This window comes from Populus trichocarpa, chromosome 1 (genome assembly GCF_000002775.5).
Source record: "Populus trichocarpa isolate Nisqually-1 chromosome 1, P.trichocarpa_v4.1, whole genome shotgun sequence".
Lineage (NCBI taxonomy): Eukaryota > Viridiplantae > Streptophyta > Magnoliopsida > Malpighiales > Salicaceae > Populus > Populus trichocarpa.
Window position 1 is genome coordinate 41,702,146 of NC_037285.2, and position 24,469 is coordinate 41,726,614.

Here is a 24,469-nt window from a genome sequence, read left to right on the forward strand (position 1 = left end):
GATATAGAGTTGCTTAGGATTTATATAAAGGTTACTTAAAAATTAAATGTTTTTTTCAGCTTTGAATAATTGCTTCAATGTTGAGTTATTGCAAACTAAAAATCGTCCAAGTATTCAACCTTTAATAGTAATTCATATGAACAATAAAAAAAAAAACTCTTAAACTCTTTTTAGAAAAGAGAGATTAAAATGCTTTTGAGTGCTAGTTCTTTATTTTTTGTGTGTTTTTAAGGTGTTTTTGTATTGTACTCTACTCACAAAAAATAAGAGGAATGATTTTCTATTTATAGATAAATGTAAAAACCCTATGAATGATAAAATATCAATTTACTCCTTAAATAATATCACATATATTATTTTAGGTTAATTTTAGAAATTTATTCAATGAAATCCTTACTTGATTGTTTCTAGATCTAGAATTGTAACCCCTTGTATTAATTACATTCTAGTTTTCAATTTCTAAAATTTATTTACAATCAAGTCACACTTTATTAATCATCTCATTTTAATTCTTGACTAATAGTTCTTATGAGTGTGACTTATTAGATTCTTCAATAAGTTAATCTAAATATAAATCATAATCTTAAATAAAATAGGATTAAATAAATTAATTTAATAATTGATTAATTTATATTTGAATATGAAGTACAATGTCTTGGTACTTGTCATGATCCCTCAAATATTAGGAAAGTTATAAGTGATTTGATTTAACCTTTTAATGACCGGTTTCTCAATATAATTATTATCTCTTAATTAACAATGTTTTGATTTAGATATTTTAACATGTAACGTGTCTACTACACCATATCATGTTTATTCTCAATAGTCATTGATTCTTTAAATACAATTTGAAACTTTTCTCAAATTTCATTTCACCTTTTGCAAGGATTTATAATCAATACTAATTGAGAACAAATAAAATATTTTTTTCTAATTCATTTAGAATAATGAATCATTTCTTAATTACTTAAATATCTTAATATAATTCATGTTAGCAGAATCAAAATATAACGCTCTCTATATAAGATAACTTTGCAATCTTATGATGGTGTTTGGATATGCTGGTGCGGCTGCAGCTGAAAGTAAAAGCAGTTTAACACATGTTTGGTTAACACCAACCATAGTTTTTTACGTGGGTCCCACATAATTGCTTTTCATGCGTTTTCTCCTCTCTCTCATCACCGACAATTTTCCATTACTTTCCCAACTGTCCCAATTAATTTCCCAATGGTCACCCTCAAACACCATCTCACAAAAAATTGTTCATAGAAGGTTGTAGATCAATGTTACCATTGATCTAAACTCTAATTTTCTACCTTCCCCGTACTGTTCCTTCATGCGTTTTACCTCTCTCTCACCACCGACACTTTCCCATTACTACGGTCAGTTACGGTCCTCTACCCTCCTAAATTTTTTCTGTTACGGTTGCAGATCAATGTAACCATTGATCTCCTAAACTCCCATTTCCTTCCCCAAATTGTTCCCCTCTCTCGTCTCTTGCTACAACAACCCTGTTTCTATTTTGTGCAAAAACCACCAACGTACAGGACGATGCCAGAGCAAGCTTCTTCCTCTCTGTCCCTTCTTCTTTCCAAACAAAGATAAAAAACACAAACCTTCACCGATCTGTCCCTCCATTGTTACCATTACAGAAAAACCCAATAGATTCGTGTTGGGAAAGGTCCACGAGCAAGAGAACCATAAGTACTGCGCGTTACCCTTGTCAATTTTGTTTAAAATGTAGCTCAGAATCCAATTTCTATTATGGGTCTCCATTGTTTCTGTTTGCAGAACAAAGCTGCAGAACCGTGCTGGTTTGGACTAAAGAGAGAGACTGAGGTAAGTTCCTGCCTTATCTCCATCTTCATTTTTGTTTTTTTAGATGAAAAATTGCATATCTGTGCTGCTGCATGATCGATTACTGTTAACATTGTAATTGTTGAATTGATCAACAAATTTCATTGTTGTTGCTGCTTGTCTTCTGTTTACTGTGCCTTCGTCAATTTTTTTGAATTTAGCAAATTTCATTGCTTCTCTGTACTGCTTTTCATGACCCGCACTGTGTGTTCTTAAATTTTTTTTACTTGAGCTAAACCTGCATTTCTATGCTGCTTCATGGTCTGTGTACTGTGCGTTACCCTTGTCAATTTTGTTTAAAATGTAGCTCAAAATCTAATTTCTGTTCTGGGTCTCCATTGTATATGTTTGCAGAACAAAGCTGCAAAACCGTGTTGGTTTGGACACCTAAAGAGAGAGACTGAGGTAAGTTCCTGTCTTATCTCCTTCTTCATTTTCGTTTTTTTAGATGAAAAATTGCATGTCTGTGCAGCTGCATGATCAATTACTGTGTGTTCTGCAATTGTTGAATTGATCTACAAATTTCATTGTTGTTGCTGTTTGTCTTTTGTTTACTGTGCCTTTGTCAATTGTTTTGAATTTAGCAAATTTCATTGCTTCTCTGTACTGCTTTTCATGACCCGTATTGTGTGTTCTTAACTTTTTTTACTTGAGCTAAACCTGCATTTATGTGCTGCTTCATGGTCTAGTATGTTAACTGTGCACATTGATGTTGTTTCTGCTTGAGCAACCGTGGATTTCTTTACTGTGCGTGTGTTTATAGTAATTGTAATGAGTGACCTGCTAGCATGTCGTGTAGGATTACTTTGATTTCTACTTTTGAAGTCAAAATTAGAACTTTGAGTTTGCATTTGTATGTTTGTATGCTACGAAAGAAAGCTGTGTTACTTTAAATGTAGAAATAAATTCTTGACTTTTTATTTTTTCCCCCTTTGTTTTTAGCATCCAAACAACATGATGACAATGATGTTTTGCTTGATAATTCAAATATTATATCATGGCTGAAACTGAGTTTTCTGAACAGTTGAAAATTAATGGGTTTCAATTAGTTTTCATTACAAATTAACGGGAACATTCTCATTCAAATAAATTCATGGTTAATGTTTGTTGCTAACCACACAGCTTTTGTAAATGCTAAACATTGAGTGTTTTATTATTGATTGAGTCCACGGTTTATATATGTGCCACAATGTAATTGATATCATTGATTGATTTTAAACTTTTGTTAAATGTGTTAAAAGATATCATGGAAGGTCTTGAATCTTTCGATAAGGCTGCTTAGACAAAGGAAATGTTGCATATATTTTGTGATATATGCATTAAGGCAATTGATATGGGAATGAGACCTAATACTCATTTCGATAAAATGGGGTGGAAATTTCTTATAACATCATTCAAAGAACAAACTGGCCATGCATTCACTAAAACACAATTGAAAAACAAATGGGATGGATGCAAAAAGGATTGGAGGATATGGAATAAGCTGGTTTCTGAAACTGGTGTTGGCTGAATTAGGCATAATTTTAGCTAGCGATGAGTGGTGGAAACAAAAAATTCAGGTACATTCCTTGTCATCCTAACATTTCTTTTATTATTGTCAAATTCCAACACTGAAATTTTACTAGTCTTGATCCTTCAATACTTGATTTTATTTAAATACAGGAAATAAAAGGAGCCAAAAAATTCAGACATGTCGGTATTGAGCTGTCTTTGAAGAATAAATTTGACCGAATGTATTCCAACAATGTCGCAACTGGAGCGTTTGCATGGGCTCCTTCATCAGGACTACCTGCTGGCAGTGATGTCGATCCTGGTACAAGCAATGCCGACATTGATCGTGATGGTTTGGAAGAAGGAAGCGGTGATTCAGAGGAAGATGTGATTCCAGATTTTCAGATTGACATGGCTCGAATGGTTGGAGGGATAAATATGTCTAGCAGCAGCAACACAAAAAGCGGTGTCAAAAGAAAAGGACGAGATCCTTAGAGGTGCGAGGTAGAAAGAAGAAAACATCTGGAATTGGTGTCCAGCTGCTGTCAAGGTGCAATCAACTACTTGAGAGTATGTCGACTAAGAGTGATTCCACGTCTGTTAATATGGATCGCGAAGGTTGTAGTATTCGCAAGGTGATGGATGAGCTGCACTCAATTCCTAGAGTTTCAATTGAAGATGAGTTCCATGACTTTGTTACAGAGTATTTGAGTTTAAGAAGGAAAAGAGAAATGTGGGCTAGTATGGGTGATAAGGAGCAGAAGTTAAGATGGTTGCAACGAATGTATGCACGCACTAAACGTGCTTAGCTGACATGGTATTATTTTATTTTCTTAACTGTTAATCAATTAACTATGTTCACTTGCTTAATGTATTTATACAAGTTTATTTTATTGTTGTAGAATAATGGGATGCTGGTTTTAAAAAAGAGTATTTTCCAATTGCCGAAGTTTATCCGAGTCATTGTATTCTTTCACATTTCGTGTTGAGATGTATGGGCATTTCCATTTGCGGTAATTTGTTTACTGTTGTATTTATATTAAACTGCTTTCGGGAGTTAATATACTTGTATGAGAATATTGTTGGTTTTTAATGTTGTATTTTATCAATGAATTAAAACTGTCACTTCGGTTTTTATTAATGTTAAATGGTTGACCCTTGGATGGAATTGGTTGGTAATTTTCCTTCACTGTGTTGTTCCCTGAAGGTCTTGAATCTTGAGCGTTACTGTTAAAATGCTTGTTTTATTGTAATATACCATGTGCAACCTTGTTTGTTTTCTTTTCTGTCGTGAGGTGATGAGAGCTGCTGCCTTGTGTGTCCAGCTGTAATTGTATAATATACCATGTGCAGCTATTGTGTGAATATTTGTTTGTTTTCTTTTCTGCTGTAAGGTGATAGGAGCTGCAGCCTTGTTTGTGAAGTTGTATTCATTGATATACCATGTGCAGCTACTGTGTGAATATTGGTTTGTTTTCTTTTTCTGCCGTGAGGTGATGGGAGCTGCAACCTTGTTTGTCAAGCTGGAATTCATTGATATACCATGTGCAGCGACTGTGTGCTTATGAGGTGTGAAACCTGCATTTGTTTTCTTTTCTGCCGTGAGGATTGATGGAAGTTGCTGCCTTGTTTGTTAATGCTGTTAATGCTATTCATTGCTGTTAAAATGATTGTTTCAGCTACTGTGTGCCAGTGAGTTGTGAATATTGTTTCAGCTACTGTGTGCTTGGGAGCCAGTGTATGAAATACATGTATGTGCTACTGTAACTGCTGTTTGAGTTGTTGGTTTTGTCAGTGATTCAATTGGAATACATGCTCTTTTTGGTGCAGTTGTTGTTGGAGTTCATATATATAAATTGTGTTTATTTTGTGAGGTGTCAATTGAATTTCAATTACTGCTGTTTTTTAGATGATTTTCGGTACATGTTTTTAGGTGTGCACTGTCATGGTCTGTCATGGTGATAAGTAAAGAAAAAAAAGTGGGCCAAGGAATCTTGAATAATAGAATGAGAACACAAATAAAAAAAATACATGTCAGAATATTGTCCATGTATGAGCTGTAAAATTAACATTATCTGTTACTTTTACAGTCTATACATGTGATAATGTACTTATGTTGAAAGCTGAATAACTTGTAAAAGAGACGTAAACAACATTGAGTTTTTTTTCTATATAAAGAGGAATGTTTGTAAGCCAACTTTCAAAGAACTATTTTACTTTATAACAAACCTCTCAAACCTCAACTGCATTTTATACAAGCAAGTGGAACACTTTGTTTTTGTTGGCTTTACAGGTATGAAAAAACTTATGTCGCACCAACTTTTTGATAGTTCTTTTTTATTGAATGATATTTAATTATTTAAATATTTTTATTAACAACATATAATTTTTTTTTGTTTACATGTAATTGAAGTTATGGATGATTCACGGTTTAATGACATATTTAATGGGGATTTCGATGGCAATTATGATAATGTAATGAACCGCATTGTAGACCATATTAATTATCCTAGTTGTGAAGGCAGTGGTGCCTCAATTGCTGGTGCTGGAGATGACGGTGATGGAAACGACGCTGACAATAGTAATGATGATGATGATGATGATGACGATGACGATGGTGACGATGACGATGAATTTATTTTAAGGATGCATTTTGATATGAAAAAATTAATTATATGCACAGCTGGAGCTATAAACATGTATTATATTAATTATATGTATAAAGAACCATGTATGGTTTCGTATAACACAAGGATGCGTTGGTTGACAGAGGTTTTAAGAGGTAATTGGAAACGAAGTGTTAATATGTTCAGGATGGACGCAACCACTTTGTTGAGTATGTGCACTGAATTAGAAACGCACCAGGCTTAAAACCATCAAGAAGAATGAGCGTTATTAAAAAGGTGGCAATGTTTCTATTTACAATAGCAGTTGGGGCGTCAAATAGACAAGTGCAGGAAAGATTTCAGCATTCAGGTGAAACTATTAGTAGATGTTTTAAAGAAGTGCTTAAATCATTATGTTTGTTTGCTGTGGAAGTCATAAAATCAGTAGATCCACAATTTACAAGCACACAAAGAGAAATTGCTATGAATCCAAGATTTATGCCACATTTCAAGGTAAGATGAATTTTTATTTAATTAAGTAGTTTAATTAAGTTTAATTATGATGTTCAAATGAGTATGAAATATGTTATGAATGTTTATGAGTACTTAATGTTTTTGTGGCCTGTAGAATTATGTCAGTGCAATTGATGGAACACATGTTCGTGCCTGCATACCATTTGAAAATCAAATTCCATTTATTGGAAGAAAAGGTGTATCAACACAAAATGTCATGGCCGCTTGTAGTTTCAACAAGCAATTCATGTTCGTGTGGGCAGGATGGGAAGACAATGCACACGATACGCGTATTTTTCTTGAGGCTATTGACAATAGTAATCTCAAATTTCCAAAATCTCCAGAAGGTTGTGATTTTGACTAAATTGAAGATTTGGTAATTGAAGGAATATAATTTTTTTTTAAAGTTTTGTTTAAAATTACCATGTTGTTATTATTTGCAGGAAAATACTATTTGGTTGATGCTGGATATCCAAATGAATATGAGTATTTGGGTCCCTACAAAGGTAAGAGGTATCACTTCCAAGAATTCAGGCGTCGTGGACAACCAAGTGGTCGGAAAGAAGTGTTTAATCGTGCACATTCATCACTACGTAACATGATCGAACGTTCTTTTAGGGTATGGAAACAGAGGAGGAAAATTTTGCAAAACATGCCTGCTTATCCATACAAAATACAAGTTGAGATTGTAGTTGCATCAATGACACTACATAACTATATTAGAAGGAGATCGCAAGATGATGCGGTTTTTTCTGAGTATGATCGCAATCCTAATTTTATTCTAGATGACTTTTTACCTAATATTGTTCATCCCTCGGCCGTTCAAGGATCACAAAGGCCTTCACGTATGGATTTTGTACGCGATAGAATTGCAAATAGTTTGATGGAACAATAAAGGAGTACATTAATGTATAAGGATTTTTCATTTCGTTATGTAATCATAATTACAAAACACCTATGTTTTGTAATTATATATATGTGTATACACATGTCATTTTAAGTAATTCTAAAATCAAATCTAAAACACAAAGCATATTAACCAAACACAAGAAACTATTTTTTTTTTTACTACAATTTCAACCACAATTTTAACCAAACATAAAACTGCTTTTTTTTCCACCATAATTTTAACGTAGTTTTAACCAAACACAAGAAACTGTTTTTTTTTAAACCACAACTTCAACCACAGTTTTTACCAAACACCAATTTTTTTTGAAATCAACCTCACAAAAAGTATTTTGTATTAAACTGTTTTTTTCAAACCACAACCACAAAAGCTACCACAATACTAAACACGCTCTAGTCTAAGGATTACTTACACAATCGTCACGTGAGCTTTTTCATAGAAAAATGTGATATTTCAATATGGAATTCTCATGCTAATCAATTCAATATACATATCATTTGATAAGCACCTACATATTAGTTCTAGATATCTCTCATATCTCAGCTTATGAGAACAACTCTCCTTTCATAAGAAAAAAAACATAATATGTATTAATCTCAATAGCTGTAATTAATATCAAACCTTAATAAAACATTGACTAGGAACATTTTAAAAATAATACTTTGATGCAATAAAAATTCTATAATTATAACAATTTTATAATTTTATTTGTAAAATATTTTTATCCCATAAACTTTAATTTTACTCTATATTCATTAATTAAATATTTAATCAATATTAAAAATAAATAAACTTTTATTAATAGATTAAATACATTTACATGTTACAGTAGAAAAAAATCGGAGTGCTAGTGTCAATTCCAGTAGTTATCCTTTATAGAAAAGGCCCGGATTTCATCCCTTCCCAGACAGCATCTGTGCAGGGGACGACTGCTCAAGTGTCAGCAACAACAGCAGGTGGATGGAAGTCATAATAGGAAAAAATGCAACTTGAGTTTCAGTTGCTTCACAGGATGCAACTCTTTGCTCACTGTATTCATCTCAGCAAACGAGTGGAAAAGATGGTGCTGCCAAAGCTTTCCTAGTATTGGATTCAGTTTTTTTATTTTTGGCAGCTTGGATCTGATCCGCAAGTGAAGTTTCTCTTGGAACCTTTTCTCTCTTACTAATCTCTGCATTCAGTTTCTCCCAAGCTCGGCTAAGGGAAGGCGATGATGCCCCTTGACTAATCATCTGATCATCAGTGGGTTTCTTTTTTCGAATCTATAGAGACAACATATAGCCCTTGTAAAGACAAACATATACAAAAATAATAATTAAAAAAAAAAACCATCAATGTGGAGCAACATTTGATGTATAGGACCCACAAAGCGTGGTCTCATCTTGGAATTGCTTGTTTAATGCAAAAGATACCAAGAACAAAGATAGTAGTTGGATCATAGGAGCATATCCAACATCTACATATTAGGTTTTAACAAAAAGGATTATGAGTAACTAAACAGTGTACATGATAGACTGCTGTGTCAACGTCTTCCATAGTGTGGCTCCAACATGATCGATTAAAAATTAATTCTAAGTTCTAAATATATGATTCCTAATCTATGAAGTCAGTAAGACTCAATTATTCCTAATTCAATTCTTTGCATCAATGTGCACCCCAAAATATCAAATTTCATATTCTTTTCCTCAAATTGATAGTGAGATTTTTCATGTTGCACTGTAGCCAGAAGGTTACCTTTGTTAATCTCTTCTTAAGTGTCAACTTTCGGGCAACAGATGACTCTTCTGTTTTTTTCTTTGATTGTCTGTGTGCCTTCCTCTTTGTTTCTTCTCTTTCCATTGCTTTCTCTTCCCGCTCTTTTCTCTTCTGAGCAACCCTTTCCATCTTTTCTTCTTTTTCCTTTTTTTCCCTCTCAACTTTTCTCTTTGCAATCTCCTCTCCCTTTGCCTTTTCCATGGCACCCTGAAGCTGCTTGAGAGTTATTTCTTTTTTTATTTTTTCGTACCCATCCCAGTCTAGCTCTTGTTGGTCAATGCTTCCTTCCTTAGCAGCTATTGCTATTCTTTTAGTCCATGACAGAAAAAAATTCTCTCTCAGCCTTTTCCATCTCAAACGTTTACCCCAGAGTTGTCTGAGCGAAGAACTTATCTTAGCCCTGATCGCTTCACTGCAAGGAATTTGTTTGAATTGTGATTTTCAGTCTGAAAAACTTGTGTGGCTGCAGAGCCTATAGAGATTATAGAATACTCTCAGCAAATATTAAAACCCTGAAATCCTTATTCATTGAGTCAGAGTCAAGATTCCTCATTCAAAAAATCATCTACTGAGTTAACTGAGCACAAACCATATCCAAATTCATTACTATAAGCTTCAATTGAGGTCATTATCCACGTAATATTTTAAGTGGATATCGATGGAAATGTGGCTAATGTAGAACATCATGTATTTGCAGTCCCATTTTTTCACATATAACTTTCACAACATTTGTTGAGTATATTTATAAAGATATTGGAGAGCATAAACTTTACTTATGAGCACGGGGATGCCCTGACATCTTCTTCCTAACCTGAAAATTGAGAGGAAATGAAATCAAGTTTTAGAGGAAAAACAAAAGTAATATAGAAAGTAGGACAATTACTTGTCAAAAAGGAGAGAGAGGGGAGGTGTACTTGTTACTGTCTCAGACTCTATGCGAAATAAATAATAATCAAGCAGGAAAAATGAATTCAAAGCATTCATCTGTTTGGTAATGAAAAAAAAAATGGTTTGTGGTATGAGCTTTATTTGCTATTCCAAGAGATGCAGCATATATGAGTGAACATACTCATCAGTGAAGATCTTAAATTTGAGGAAAAAACTGTTTAGTACTATAGTTAAACCATGCAATATGAACCCTAACTATTCCAAGAATTCGCTTGCACAGAAGACAAGCTGTAAAAAAACTAACTAATCCTTACATGACTTCACCTGGGGGTTTGTCAAGGCTTCAATTGTTCTTTGCTTTATCAGTGCACGGGTCTCTACAAAATAAAAGAAGTTAAAACTACAGGATTAATCAACTTCATTAAGCCTTGGAGGGAATTATTTGATATACACTTACCTGCAGTATGTTTTCTGCCTTTGTTCCATGGAATCCTCCCTTTGTTCCCATGTTTTTTCTTTCTTTTTCTTCTCTTTCTGGGAAGGTCATTGATAATTTCTGCAGAGTATTGGCATCCATCCGGTTGAACCTCCTCACTCATAGTCTGCTTCTCAGCTGGATCAAGAGGAATTTTTGACTGGTAATGCTTGCTAGAACCTGTAGTCTCTCCGACATCATCACTGATTTGCAAGGCTACAAAATCATCAATTCTTGGGAAGGTACTAATAGAAGCATATGCGGGACATATTTTCTTCCCGATCGATGTACAATTGTTTGACTGTCGTACATTTGGTTGAAAATGTGTGTATTCCAACACATAACCCAGAGTTGGCCATAAAAGATTGTTTGGAACATGGCTGCATGTTAAATGGGGAACAGACAATCTCCTGAGAGATGGTTGAAAGGAAAAGGAGTCACATATTTTATAGAACTATCTATCCAGATACTATTGTCAGATACTAAGCAAAACCATTCATCCATGTTGCAAACATCAATAATTATTATGATTGCAAGGTATGCAGACAAGTTCATGTTCGTTTATTTTCTACAACCTCACCAAAATGTCAATCTGGTGAAATCCTTCAAAGAATTTTGTAAGAGAATAGAACAAACTTGAAACATCATTTAATTTGTATTTATAACAGGTGGCATCTTAAGTTCTGGAGATACATGGATATCAAAAGAAGGGTAGCTAAAGAGGGTTCCAATAGGTGGCCTCGTATCATGATCAGCTCTACGAACATTTTTTCCATCTTGAGTAGTTTAAATTGTTTCTCAAGTTCTACACAAGTCAATGCAATCAACTAAAATCACCAAATATAACAAAGCTAATTCAGAATAGTCAATCAAAATCTACTAATGTGAGCAAATTTGGAGGGAATTCCAAGTTCCAGCCCATTTATTGCACGCTCAAACTTCTTTCATGTGAAAAAAGTTGAATCATGCTGATGGAACCTCATGAAACCATAGCCTGTGCTTACATCCAAAATTGAAAAACAATGACAGTGTCGGTTTTTTCTAGTTACAGCAATGCAGCACACTATCAATGCTAACAAAAGCATGCATTTTCATAGAATAAAATAAAATAAATTCCACTCATCATTCAAAGAACGGTCAAAACCGATATTGAAACCAAACCCACAATGAATTGAAGATTCTATTCACTTTTATCAATAATTTTCAGGAAGCAAGACTCCAAATTGAGAAACAAAAACAGAATTTGAAGCAAACCCATTTCCGAAAACAAGTCCTTAAGTATACCACTAAGACACAAACTTACAAATGAAAGAATGACATTCTCAATGCATGTTCTCTGCTCCAGAAATTTCTGCTAGTGAGAGAGTGAGATAGAGTTCCTGTGAGGTATACTTAAGCCACCTTTTCTATTCAATTCTGAAAATGTGAAAGTTTAACAGCAAATTTATTAAGCTGAAGTTTTTATTTTTTATTTTTATAAAAAAAAAGGGTGAGATAGTGAAGCAGATGAGAGGGAGAGGCAATTGATGTTGGCCAAACATTTTGAGGATTGGATATATTCTACAGATAGTGTTTTATGCTGTGGTGGTAAAAAAAAATTGTTTATAAATATGGTAAAATAATATTTTTAATATTAATAAATTAAAATATAATAAAAAATATAATAAAAATTAATTTAAAATAAAAATAAAAATAATTCAATTTTTTAGAAGACCACAAAAACAAATAAAACTTCTAACTTGTTTGTTTTTTTATTTTAAAAGTGTTTTTTTAAATATATTTTTTTATTTTTTTATTTTAAATTAATATTTTTTAATGTTTTTAAATTATTTTAATGTTAAAAGTAAAATATAAATTTTAAAAAATAAAAATATATTATTTAAATATATTTTTAATTTTTTAAAAAAACTGAAATATCAAACTAACCCTTATTGCTTAAAAAGATTTTGGTGCCAAAGCCTGCACTGTCAAGTGCTAGCTACTATTAGGCTTTTGCGCTAGGCCTACGCTTTTTTCACCTTATAGACTTCGTAGATTTTCAGACCCATTTTCCATTTGGATTTCATGTCTGACTTTAGACCGTTCGGACTCTTCTAGCTCAGCATCTATCAATATTCCCAACAGAAATATGAGGGTCTTTATGTAGTGAAGAAGAATTTCTTATGAGTAGCTCTAAGATTGTCTAGAATAGATTAAGAAGATCTAGTTAAATCTGTAAATTTTGATCTGAAAAAAGATATCATGCATAATGTATCCAGTTTTCTTTCCAAGTCAATAAAATAAAATTTGACCATGAATTCTTAGTGTAAAGAATCTTTTTTAAAAAATTATATGATCTCATAGCATTTGAAATCCTTTTCCGAAATAAAAGTCTTGAAAAGAACTGGTTTTGTGCATGATTGCAAGGAATGAATCATAATATATTCAAGATGAGATTTAAGTAATTCTAGATTAAAAGGTGACCAAACTAGACAAATCAAAGCTAACCTTGAGATAAAACCTGCATCTGAAAAGCATTTTGAATTGCATGGATAAAGGGTTGGTAATCACCTGTAAGTTTTTTCAAAAAAGGACAAAGTTTATCAATAATAACGATGCGTGTTTAAAATGAGAAAAGGTCATAGGAAGAGAAAAAGAAAATGATGGTTTGATGACGCTCTAAGACTGAAGCAAAGGTCCCTAAGTAAGACTCTTCATTAAAAAAGAGAGTCTACCCGAACAAAGTCCATAAGATGACTTCACGAAGGAAAAGAGGCAGAAGCAAAGTGATACTGAGTCTTTTAAAAATTTAAACTCTTCTTAAGCCTCAAAAACATCCATCTCTTTCATAGCCCATAGCTATATTATGTATCATATACCTTTAGAAGTCCTTTCTAATCAAGCACACACACCCCGGATTGATAAACAATGATCTTACAGTTCACGCGAAGTGATCAATAAATGGCAAACAAATTTTATTCGTGTAAAAAAAATGTAAATTCTAACATGAAGCAAAAAAATTGATTATATACAGATTTCTTCAAGTAAATACTTGAAACCTTCTTGAAAAACTAAAATAGAAGGTCACCTCTGGTAAAAGCTTGACCTAAAGACGAACCACATTCTAAAATTTGATAAAACCCTCAATGGGAATTGCTTAAAGAACTGTTTTGATGCATACATTGAAAGTTTTAGTTTTCATAAATAAAACCAAGTCTTTTGAAGTTTTTCTTCTTGAAAAATATGAATGTGCTAAACCAAAATCAAAAAAAAAAAAAAACCCCTTAAAATGGAAAAGGCAATTAAAACATTGACATGAACATAATAGAAAGCAGTGTCAAAATATATATTCAGTGGAGTAAAAAAGGGCTCCACAAGAAACAAAAGTTGGAGACTTCTTCCTAAAAATATGGTGGATAAGAGGGGCAACACAAAAAACGGATCCTAACTTAAGCATACAAATTTGAACACATAAACGAGCTAATACTGGAAAAAGGAGTTCATATGAAACCAAAAAAAGGGTGTAACCTATGTTTCCAAACCAGGTAAGAAAGCATGCATTTAAACCCAAAACATTGCACAAGTTTTTATTTTTACAAAAGAACATTCTTGAAATCGGACTCAAACAAGTCAAAAGACTGATAAAAAACGAGTCTTTAGGAAAGCTCTCGTTGAATGGGATTACTAAGATTCAGGGTTTCAGGCCAGCTGAGTTGAAAAAGAAGGCAGATTTTAGTTCTAGTTAAAGAGAATCGCCAGATTGAGATTTTAGATTAACTGAACTGAAAACAAAGACCAAGTTTCTGGTTAAAAGGAATCGCCAGATTGGGATTTTAGGTTAACCGAGATGTAGACAGATTTTGGATTTGATTAAAGAAAATCATCACATTGAAATTTCAAGTTAACCAAGCTGTAGACAGAGATTTTGGTTATGGTTAAAAGGAATTGCCGAATTGAAATTTCATATTAACCGAGCTATAGATAAATTTTGGTTATGGTTAAAGGGAATCACCAAATTGAAATTCCAGGTTAATCGAGCTAAATTTTGGTTATGATTAAAGGAAATCATCATATTGGAATTTCAAGTTAACCAAGCTGTAGACAGAGATTTTGATTCTGGTTAAAGGGAATCACTAGATTGAAATTTTAGATTAATTGAGCTGTAGACAATTTTTATTCTAGTTAAAGTAAATCGCTAGGTTAGGATTTTAGGCTAACTAAGCTATAACATGAAATGTTTTGTTCTAAAGGAACCATTGAGATGCAGAATTTCAAATTCACCCTTCAATCAAAAAACACCAAGAAATTTAACTCTGTAATCAGGTTGCATCAAGTTTTCAAACCTCGTAATTGGAAGGTATTAGAGATCAAGGTTCTGGTTAAAGAGAATTATCATATTGGGATTTTAGGTTAACCAAACTGTAAACAATTTGATCATAGTTCTGGTTAAAGAGGATTGCTGCAAAGACAGAGTTTCAGATCAATCGAACTAAAAGCTTTGAGAAGATTATTTTTGAAGAACAATTTGTTTATCTTTATAAACTTACTACACAAAACACTTGACAAGTTTTTGCTCCGTAAGTATTATAAAGAGAAGACATCTATTGTTCCCTATTTTGGAGCCCCACATAAACAAAAAAAAAAGAGAAAATACAAAAAATCAAAAAATGTTGGAAATATATATATATCATCAAGAAAAGTATACTAGAATGCCCAAGAAATCGTTGGAAACTGGTTGAGGCAAATCAAATATATCATATTGAAAAATTTAATAGTGTATTTTTTGACTGATAAAGGCCCTATTGGCAAAGAAAATTCAATTTGAGGAGATAAAATTTAAATTGGATGTTTAAGGATTCCATTAAAATGTTTTAAGGTTTATTTGAATTTATTGAGGGTTTAATTGCAAGAAAAATTCATTTTCAAAATCAATTTAGATTTTAATTGGAAGAAATTAAAGTCTAGAGGTCGAATTGAAATTTTTACGAGTTAATTTAGTCAAATCAAAGGCTAAATTGGATAAATATTGAAGTTTGATGGACAATTACGAACTTGATTGAAGAAATCTAAAACCAAGAACTAAACTAGAAAAGACACGTGAATATAAAGGTTTAAATTGACCAAGTCAGTGGATAAGTTGAAGAAATGAAAAGTTTGTTGGTCAATTAAGGGTCAAAATACATAAATTCAGAACCAAAGACCAAAAGTAAAAAGTCGGCCAACTTAGGGGCTGACAATTAAGGGTGTGTGCGCCATAATTGGAAGAACAAGGACTAAATTGAAACTTTGCAAATCCTAAATTAAAAACCATAATTTCTAGTGTTTTAACCCAGACAACTGGTCATTTAGCCTTTGTTGATTTTCTTCATTGACAATTCATAATGATAAGGCTGGAACCCTTCAAATGACATGAAGTTTTTTCAAATGGAAGATGAACATCCCCTCTACAACCCTATTTCCATGAAATTAGACGTTTACATCCTGATTTTTCTGTGAAAGTCCCTAACATCTTGTCCTTAATCAACCATCACTTAATATGCAGACTTGGGGTTGATTAGGTTGGCAACTTCAAACACATGAATGTGAAGCTACAGACCTCCAAATTGAGCAAGATTGGATTTCAATGAAAGGTGTGCATCCCTTCTACCAACTTCAAGTGGTCTCAGGTGACGATGATGTCATAACTACTTCGACGAGGTCTTGAAAGTGGGCAACCCAGACAGCTTTGATAGTGTTGGTTGATTGAGTTGGCAACTTTAAATGCATGAATGTTTAGCTACAGACCTCGAAATTGAGTAAGGTTGGATTTAAATTAAAGGTCTGTATTCCCTCAACAAACTTCAGTTGGTCTCAGGTGACAATGACATCATAATTATTCCGACAAAGCCTCGAAAGTAAGTTACTTAGTCAGGCTCGACAGTGCAACTATATTGCAAAAATTGATTTGGTTTTCGTATGTTTGCACACAAAGGCTCCTCAATGGGTCCTTATTAAGGGTTCACAATACTCCTCTCAAAATTAAATGGTCAGAAAATGGATATAAAACCTCTCAAAAACCTATAAATACCCCCCTGAGCATAAAAAACAGAAAAAGAGGGAAAGAAAAAGAAATATAAGAAAAAAAGAGTAATAGCAGTAAGAAATATAAAGTTAGAGATCCAAGTGTAAAAAACCAAGTTTTCTTAAGCCTTGTAAGGGGTAAAACTTTTCAAAAAAATCAAAGAGAGAGGTTGTTCTAGGTTTTGTAGATCCAAAAGTAAGCCCTTTATGATATGCTTTTGTTGTTATTTTACTTGTTTTTCTTTATATTAATGTTTATAAGCATAGAAAAGATGTTTGAATGCTCAACGAGCAATGTTGTATTTACCTCTTTGTTGTTGTGTTTTTTTTAATGATGTTATTTTCAAGGTTTTTTTTTTATGTTTTTGATATATAAAGTTATTGTTTTAAGTTTGTTTTGATATATAATATTGTTTTAGTTTGTGTTTAACTTAAGTTATGCATGCTAATGTAATGGTGTTTACCTTGGGTTTTTTAGGCCGGTTCATGCACAAATTAGGTTCAGAAAGTAAATTATAAATCCATGTTGCATGAACATATAGGCTGTTTTAAGTTGATGGTTTTTTGGATTTGGTACCTCAAGCTTGATTTTGATGATTTGATGTTTTTGTTTGTGTTTTAGATTCAAACATATTTGTGCATGTTGTGTGACTTATTAGGATAAAGAAAGCATGTTTTAGAAGCCAAAAGTGTTCATTTATGGGCTTGAAAATGGCTGCTTTATTGGGATTTTTCTATTGGGTTTTGGGTAATATTCTTCATGTTCTTGGAAATAACATTAACTTAGACCCTTGATTTGAATCAGTTTTGGTCTATTCCTTAGCACTAGACACTTTTTTGGACTTGATTAGTCAATAATCTATAGTTTATTTACACATAACATGTTTTAATGAGTTTTAATCCTAGAGTTTTATTTTGGTACCGAAACCTATTTTGGCCAAATAATGTTGATTCATTAATAATAAAACTAAATGGATGCTAGATTATTAATCATTGCATGATTCTCAACATGTCTATGCCCTTGTTTTGTCTATATATTGGGTTTGGCTTAAGGAGTTCTTTATGTTCTTCCCAAGAACATTGCCTTAGTTACATGATTATAACTTCTTTTATTTCATTTCTTTGCACAGACGCCTCTCTTATGCATGATTAGTAAACAATCTAGTGTTTATTGTTATCAATAACAAGTCCTATGTTTTTGGTTTTTGAATCGAGATCCATTTTGACAAAATCGTGACGAGTCCTTGATAATTGAAGTGAATGGGTGATAGATTATTGATCCTTTCATAATTTTCAACATGTATTTGCTTTTGTTTTGATCAAATTTGGTCTGAATTTGAGTCCACATTACTAGGTTCATTCGGGTTCATGTTAGGTGTTCTTCAATTTTTTTTTTGTTTCATCCGTTTTGTTCAAGAATTTTTTAGTTTTTATGTTTTTTTACATTGGTTTTGTTTTTGCATGAATTTCAAGTTTGTAAAATTCCAAAGGATTTTGGTATACGTTTCAAAAATACCAAAATAATTTTTGTTTAATATATGAGATTATAAACTTATACAGAAGACATATTCCTGATATTAAATAAAAAGATATTTTATTTTATTTTTATTTGTTATATTGACATTAGACCAATTAGGTTTTTACCTGATAAGATAAAGACTTCGTTACTGAGGATGATTTTTTTTCCGACAATAAACAGACAAATAGTTATAAAACACAACATTTCTTTAGTTTATATCAGGTAAATAAACAATGCAGCTTACTCTAGATAAGACGTATTAGGAGTGCTAATACCTTCTCTTTATGCAATCAGTTTTTATCCGAACTCTGAGACTAATTAGGGTTTCTAGTGACTAAAATACTAGTTGGCAACTCCCCTTTTTTTTACTGATAAAAATAAGAATTCCTTGTCCTTTCCTCCCATATTATTCCTAACTATCCCTACCCGGTAAGATGATCATCATGACGCTGCATACGTGCAACATATAGTATGATGCAAGATTAAAAAAATAACTTAAATGCCATTTATGTCCCTTTTATGTTTAATACAAGGAAGGGTGTGTGTGTGTGTGAGAGAGAGAGAGAGACAGAGAGAGAGAGAGAGAGCTTACAGTTAATGAATCATTGAAACATTTAATTGAAGTGCATTCTTTACTATATCTTTTATAGGGTTGGAATCGAACGCATTATCAATATCAACTAGCATATTGGCCTGCGCTCCACAGCGGGTCAATAACAATTTTTTTTCAATTGTAAAACAAATATGAAGAGTATAGAGAATATTTTAAGTGTCTTAGGTCTGGCGGCCCAGCCAGACTCAAAAGCATTGGGTCTGGCTGCGGAGCCAAACCCTATATCCTTGGGTCGGGTTGCACAGCTAAACCCAAAAGCATTGGGTCTGGCTGTCGAGCCAAATACAATATCCTAAAAAAAAAAATTGAAAATATCTTAAAAAGAAAAAAAAATTAAAGTTAAAGAAATTCCTTTACTTTAGGAGCAATCCTAAATATTAAAACTCTAACATTATAACCACATAGTCGAAACTTTCATAACCCACCGCTTCTATCCTCCACCAAACCAAACACACACCTAACCACCGCTTCATCCTCTCCTTTTATGTCCACCACAACTTGAACCAATAGCATTGAGTCTTATTGCAGAGATAGACTCAAAAGCATTGTCTCTTGCTGCCGAGCCAAACCCAATAACATTGGGCCTATCTTCGCAACCAATTGGGTCTGTCTCTGCAGCCAAACCCAAGGCATCACATCAAAATAATATAAAAATATCAAAAAATATTAATTTGAATTAAAGAAAAAAATATTCAAATTTTTTAAAGAATTTTTGAAACGCAAAACAAACATGTTTTCTTAAGGAAATATAGCCCAACCTCAAATGAAAAATAAATTATCATCACTAAACTTTTGTACAACATAAAAAAAGTCCCATCAATTTATTTTCTCTTTACGGTATGAAAAAAAATAAGAGAAAAGAAAAAAAATTAAAGAGAAAAAATTGAAAATATCTTAAAAGGAAAAAAATTAAAGGGAAAGAAATTCCTTTAAGAGAAAGCCTAAAAATTAAAACTCTAACATTATAACTACAGAGTCGAAACTTTCATAGCCCACTGCTCATTCTCCTCCACTAAATCAAACACACATTTAACCACCGTTTCATCCACTCTTTTTATGTCCACCACAACTTGAACCAGTAGCATTGAGTTTTGCTTCTTATCACATTGGCTGCGGAACCAACACAATAGCAATGAGTCTGACAGTGGAGCCAGACCCAATATCCTTGGATCTGACGACCAAACTAGACCTAATAGCCTCGGGTACAACGGCTGAGCCAGACCCAATAGCCTTTGTCTGCGGCCCAGCCAGACCAATAATATTGGGTCTGGCTCTGCGGCCGGATCCAATGCTATTGGGTGTGGCTAGGCCACCAGACCCAATGATATTGGGTCTGGCTCTGCAAGTAGACCGAAAATTGTTATTGACCCGCTGCGGAGCGCAGACGAATATACTAGTTATTATATTATTATGTAACAATTATTTTTTAAAATATTTTTTAAAAAATATATATTAAGATAATATTTTTTATTTTTTAAAATCTATTTTTTATATCATCACATCAAAATAATACGAAAACATAAAAAAATATTAATTTGAAGTAAAGAAAAAATAAAATAAATTCAAAATTTTTTAAAAACATTTTTGAAATGCAAAAATAAACATGCTTTCATTAGAAAATTCAATCCAACCTCAAATGAAAAAACTTATCATCACCCAACTTTTGTACAATATAAAAAAAAGTTCCATCAATTTATTTTCTCTTTACAATATGGAAAAAAAAAATAAGAGAAAAGAAAAGAGATTTAAAGAGGAAAAAAATAAAAATAGAAATACCTTAAAAGGAAAAAACTTAAAGGGAATGAAATTAGTTACTGGTGTATTGGGTGTTGCTCTGCTATGCGCTCTTCATGGTGCTACTATAGAAAATACTTTATTTTAAAATGATGATGATGGTGATGCAAATACATTTCGTGCTTTTAACCCAACTCAAATATTTTTATATTTTTTTAAAAAAATTGTTATTGACCTGCTGCTGAGCGCAGGCCAATATGCTAGTTATTATATTATCACGAAACAATTATTTTTAAAAATTTCTTTTTATATCATCACATCAATAAATATTAATTTGAAGTAAAGAAAAAAAATAAAATTTTTTTTTTGAAAGCATTTTTGAAACACAAAAACAAACATGTTTTGATAAGCAAATTCAATCCAACCTCAAATGAAAATAAATTATCATCACCCAATTTTTGGACAATATAAAAAAAGTCTCATCAATTTATTTCTTCTTTACAGTATGAAAAAAATTAAATAAGAGAAAAGAAAAGAAAAATTAAAGAGGGAAAAATTGGAAATTTCTTAAAAGAAAAAAAAAGAGAAATAAATTAGTAGCCGATGTATTGGGCGCTATTCTGCTACGCACTATTCATGGTGCTACAGTAGAAAATACTTTATTTGAAGATGGTGATGATGCAAATATTTTCCGTGCTTTTAACACAAATCAAGCATTTTTACATTTGAAAAAAAATTTGTTATTAACCCATTGCAGAGCACGAGCCAATATGCTAGTTATTATGTTATTACATAACGGTTATTTTTAAAAATATTTTTTAAAAAAAATATATTGAGATAATATTTTTTTTATTTTTTAAAATTGATTTTTATATCATCACATCAAAATAATACAAAAACATAAAAAAATAATAATTTGAATTAAAGAAAAAAAATTCAAATTTTTTGAAAGCATTTTTGAAACGCAAAAACAAACATGCTTTGATATGGAAATTCAACCCAACCTCAAATGAAAAAAATTTATCATCACCCAACTTTTGTACAATATAAAAAAATTTCCATCAATTTATTTTCTCTTTACCGTATGAAAAAATAAAATTAAATAAGAGAAAAGAAAAAACATTAAGAGGAAAAAGAATAAAATTGAAAATATTTTAAAAGAAAAAAGGCTGTCGAGCCAGAAAACATTAGGTCTGGCTGGGCAACCAGACCCAATAATCTTCCCCCATTGTTCTTCATTAATCATTGTCTCTCCTTTTTATATGAGGCATGTAATTATTATTTTTTTGGAAAACTTGAAGTTTTGGGGACCTATACGACTTCCAAAGAAGCATTTGTATTCGTGTTGAAGCGATTTGGGTCTGGTTGCCAAGACAAACTCAGCAGCTTTTTAGTCATAGAAAACAGAAAAGACAATGTTCTTGCAGCCGAAACCAACAATTTTTGGCATAAAAAAACACAAAAAAACAATACTCCCAAGTGCTCTAATATCGTTCCCAATAGAAACATTCCATGTCTACAATACATCCCCATGTATCAGTAATGAATGATGTCTTTATTTTAGGACTACGCCCCCCTCCAGTCATACAAAATTAAGCAAAATAACTGTTGGAAACCAACGCAACATTAAACTGATTTGCAAAAGAAAAAAAAATTACATCTCAATGATATAATTATTATTATTATTATTATGAAATGGAATCTGATAATTGATTAGTATGTTTCTTTTTAATGATAAAATGGATCCGGAAGCTCACCAAAATCAAATGGCATTAGAGATTGCACTATCTTTTCTGATTTACAACGCTTGAGAGGTTTTTTCAACAACACTCAGTAAATAAAAAGAATTTATGGATAAAAAAATTAAATAAAAAAAGTTGCAGAAAAAAAGAGAGCCTGGATTAGAAGAAGACGATGATTTAGGTTCAAATAAATTATAGTGTTCATGGGCTGGATTACATCAAGGCTTAGATTTGGACTCTTCAAAATAGCTGCTATCGCAGTAGTTCACTCAATGAAAGAGAACCTTATGGCCTAATGGCTAAATTATCTAGAAATCTCAAGGCATTCAGGCTTAGATTTTGAATACAACAGCTGTGTTTTTAAAATTATTTGCAAAAAGAAATTAATTTTAATTGACACACAATCTGAAAATATTTTTTCACAATTAAAAAGGGCAATTCCTCACGTTTCTAATCTTTATTTTATATACATGAGAAGACTAATGCATCTTGAACTAGGGCAATTCCTCACGTTTTTAGATCTTCACACGCTATCAAGATCTAACCTGAGACTTCTCATGTGAAATACCTTCAAAGACAACAGTAGGGTTCTTCACTAATGTGCTTCGAACACTACTTTTCCATGATAAAATATAGAAAGATGACCAAAAGATTTAACTCACGTGGACGTAAGATATAGGAAATCAATGTCAAAACAATTAAAAAAACACCAAAGTCTAGAAGAGAAATAAAATAAAATTAGAAACGTACGTAATTCTCCTGAGTGCTTTAGGTTGGAGAGAATTTGGCAGCAATATTGCTTGAAACTCAAGCAAGAGACGGATAGAAAATTAAAGATTCATTGACCGTCCCAGATAGTGGAGTTCTGCCAAAACTAACACGGCTTGGAGGGTAAGATGTGAACATGTTGAATTCTCCCAAACAAATCCATTGTTATTTCTCTGTCTTTCTTTTCCATTTTTAAGACTTAGGCAATTGGATCGAGCAGAAATTTAAGTGGATGCCAATTCAATATCGTCCAAGAACTTCCATGCAGCATGGATGGAGTTTGAGTGAACGATTCTAATTTGACATTTTATTCACTGGTCTCCTAAACAAATCCATTTACCTAATTGGTCTCTGTCAAAAGTAATCAAAGTTGAAAGGATAATTCATATTCCCAAAAACACAAAACAAATCCAAACCAAAGTTTGCGTGTACCAAGATCTTGAGCAAATCCATGTTGTTAGTCCTGATCACACACCAAGGAGATATTCTCTTCAAAAACAAAATAAGATTCCACAATTCATAACTTCCATTCAGGTTTCTAGTGGCACTGGGACATAGTTATTTAACTCGAATTATTTGTTTTCAAAACAAGCTGTTATTTTGTATTATTTGAGGATCGATTTTTAAATGGAACCCTGAGTTAAAGAATATTTCTTAAATTAGCATCCCCTTTGAGACCTCGCAAACAGTTGGAAATCGATTGATTGAGTAGCAGACCAGATTAGAAAAAAAAACTGGAATCTGGGTTGATTTTATCTTCCTTTTCTCCTCCCTCCAGAGTGCATTTCTCGGAAACTTCAAAGACCAAAATTGCGTCCACGAAAGAATATCACACCAGTCATAATAAAGGCTAGTAATTGACCAAACCAAGGTGGGTAAAGGCCATAAGAGGAGAAGAAGAAGAAGGTAGAAGAAAATCCAAGAAAAAAAAAGCAAACCCATCAACATCTTTCACTATACAGATGTGTGTTTTGGCATAATTTCAAACGTTAACAAGAAAAACAATCTGAGTGTGGTCGGTTTACAAAGGCAGCAGATACTTTTTCTCTTCAATAAATACCAATCATTACAGAGAGTCGGTTTAAGCTTTCTCCTGCTACTCTGTTTGAGTAAAACATATCGTTGGACACGCGTCCTAAAGCAAATGGTTAAAGAAAAATAAGGACACGTTTTTCCATGTTGTCGGAGAATCTAAGATTGACGTGGCGTAAAATGAACGGCTATGTATCCTTCGCGGCAGTTTCGAGCCGTTGAACTGCAAACGTTAGTTGGAATGGCAAGGTGTTCGTCCTCCAATCAAGGAAAACTGGTGAAAGATATTGACAGCCATGATGTGCTCGCTTTGCTTTGCTCTGCTTGCCAATAGGCCATGAGCATGCAGAGAAAGTATCTCTTTAAACGTTTTGATTGGACTAGGATATGGATTGGCCAAAAATATTGATTTACAAATATCTTGAAATGATCATGATTGGTGTTCTGCACAGTTTTTTTTTTTTTAATTTGTGGTAAAAGTAACTGAGACAAATTATCCAACAGATTCTTTATGATTTCAATGATTTTCT

At 32.5% G+C, this 24,469-nt stretch overlaps 1 protein-coding gene and 1 long non-coding RNA gene across 5 annotated transcripts; one reads left to right on the plus strand and one right to left on the minus strand.

The window, feature by feature from the left end:
• The first annotated feature begins 2,216 nt into the window (after window positions 1–2,216).
• On the plus strand, window positions 2,217–4,516 carry LOC112323776 (uncharacterized). 2 transcript variants are annotated; one of them, XR_008057836.1, is made up of 3 exons: window positions 2,217–3,416; window positions 3,520–4,165; window positions 4,251–4,516. It is a non-coding gene; the product is annotated as an uncharacterized LOC112323776 (long non-coding RNA). The 2 variants fall into 2 exon arrangements; XR_008057834.1 differs by having other exon boundaries at window positions 2,217–4,165.
• Window positions 4,517–8,151: 3,635 nt separating this feature from the next.
• LOC18095515 (vicilin-like seed storage protein At2g18540) lies at window positions 8,152–12,032 on the minus strand. 3 transcript variants are annotated; one of them, XM_024605196.2, is made up of 6 exons: window positions 11,796–12,032; window positions 10,475–10,695; window positions 10,342–10,394; window positions 9,903–9,940; window positions 9,109–9,541; window positions 8,152–8,636 (listed from the first exon to the last, which is right to left on the minus strand). In XM_024605196.2, exons 1-6 carry the CDS (start codon window positions 11,810–11,812, stop codon window positions 8,415–8,417), a joined length of 984 nt encoding a protein of 327 aa, XP_024460964.2. In that variant the 5' UTR covers window positions 11,813–12,032; the 3' UTR covers window positions 8,152–8,414. The 3 variants fall into 3 exon arrangements, with proteins under 3 accessions (XP_024460964.2, XP_024460960.2, XP_024460956.2); XM_024605192.2 differs by having other exon boundaries at window positions 10,475–10,872; XM_024605188.2 differs by having other exon boundaries at window positions 10,475–10,902; window positions 11,796–12,031.
• Between the last annotated feature and the right edge of the window lie 12,437 nt (window positions 12,033–24,469).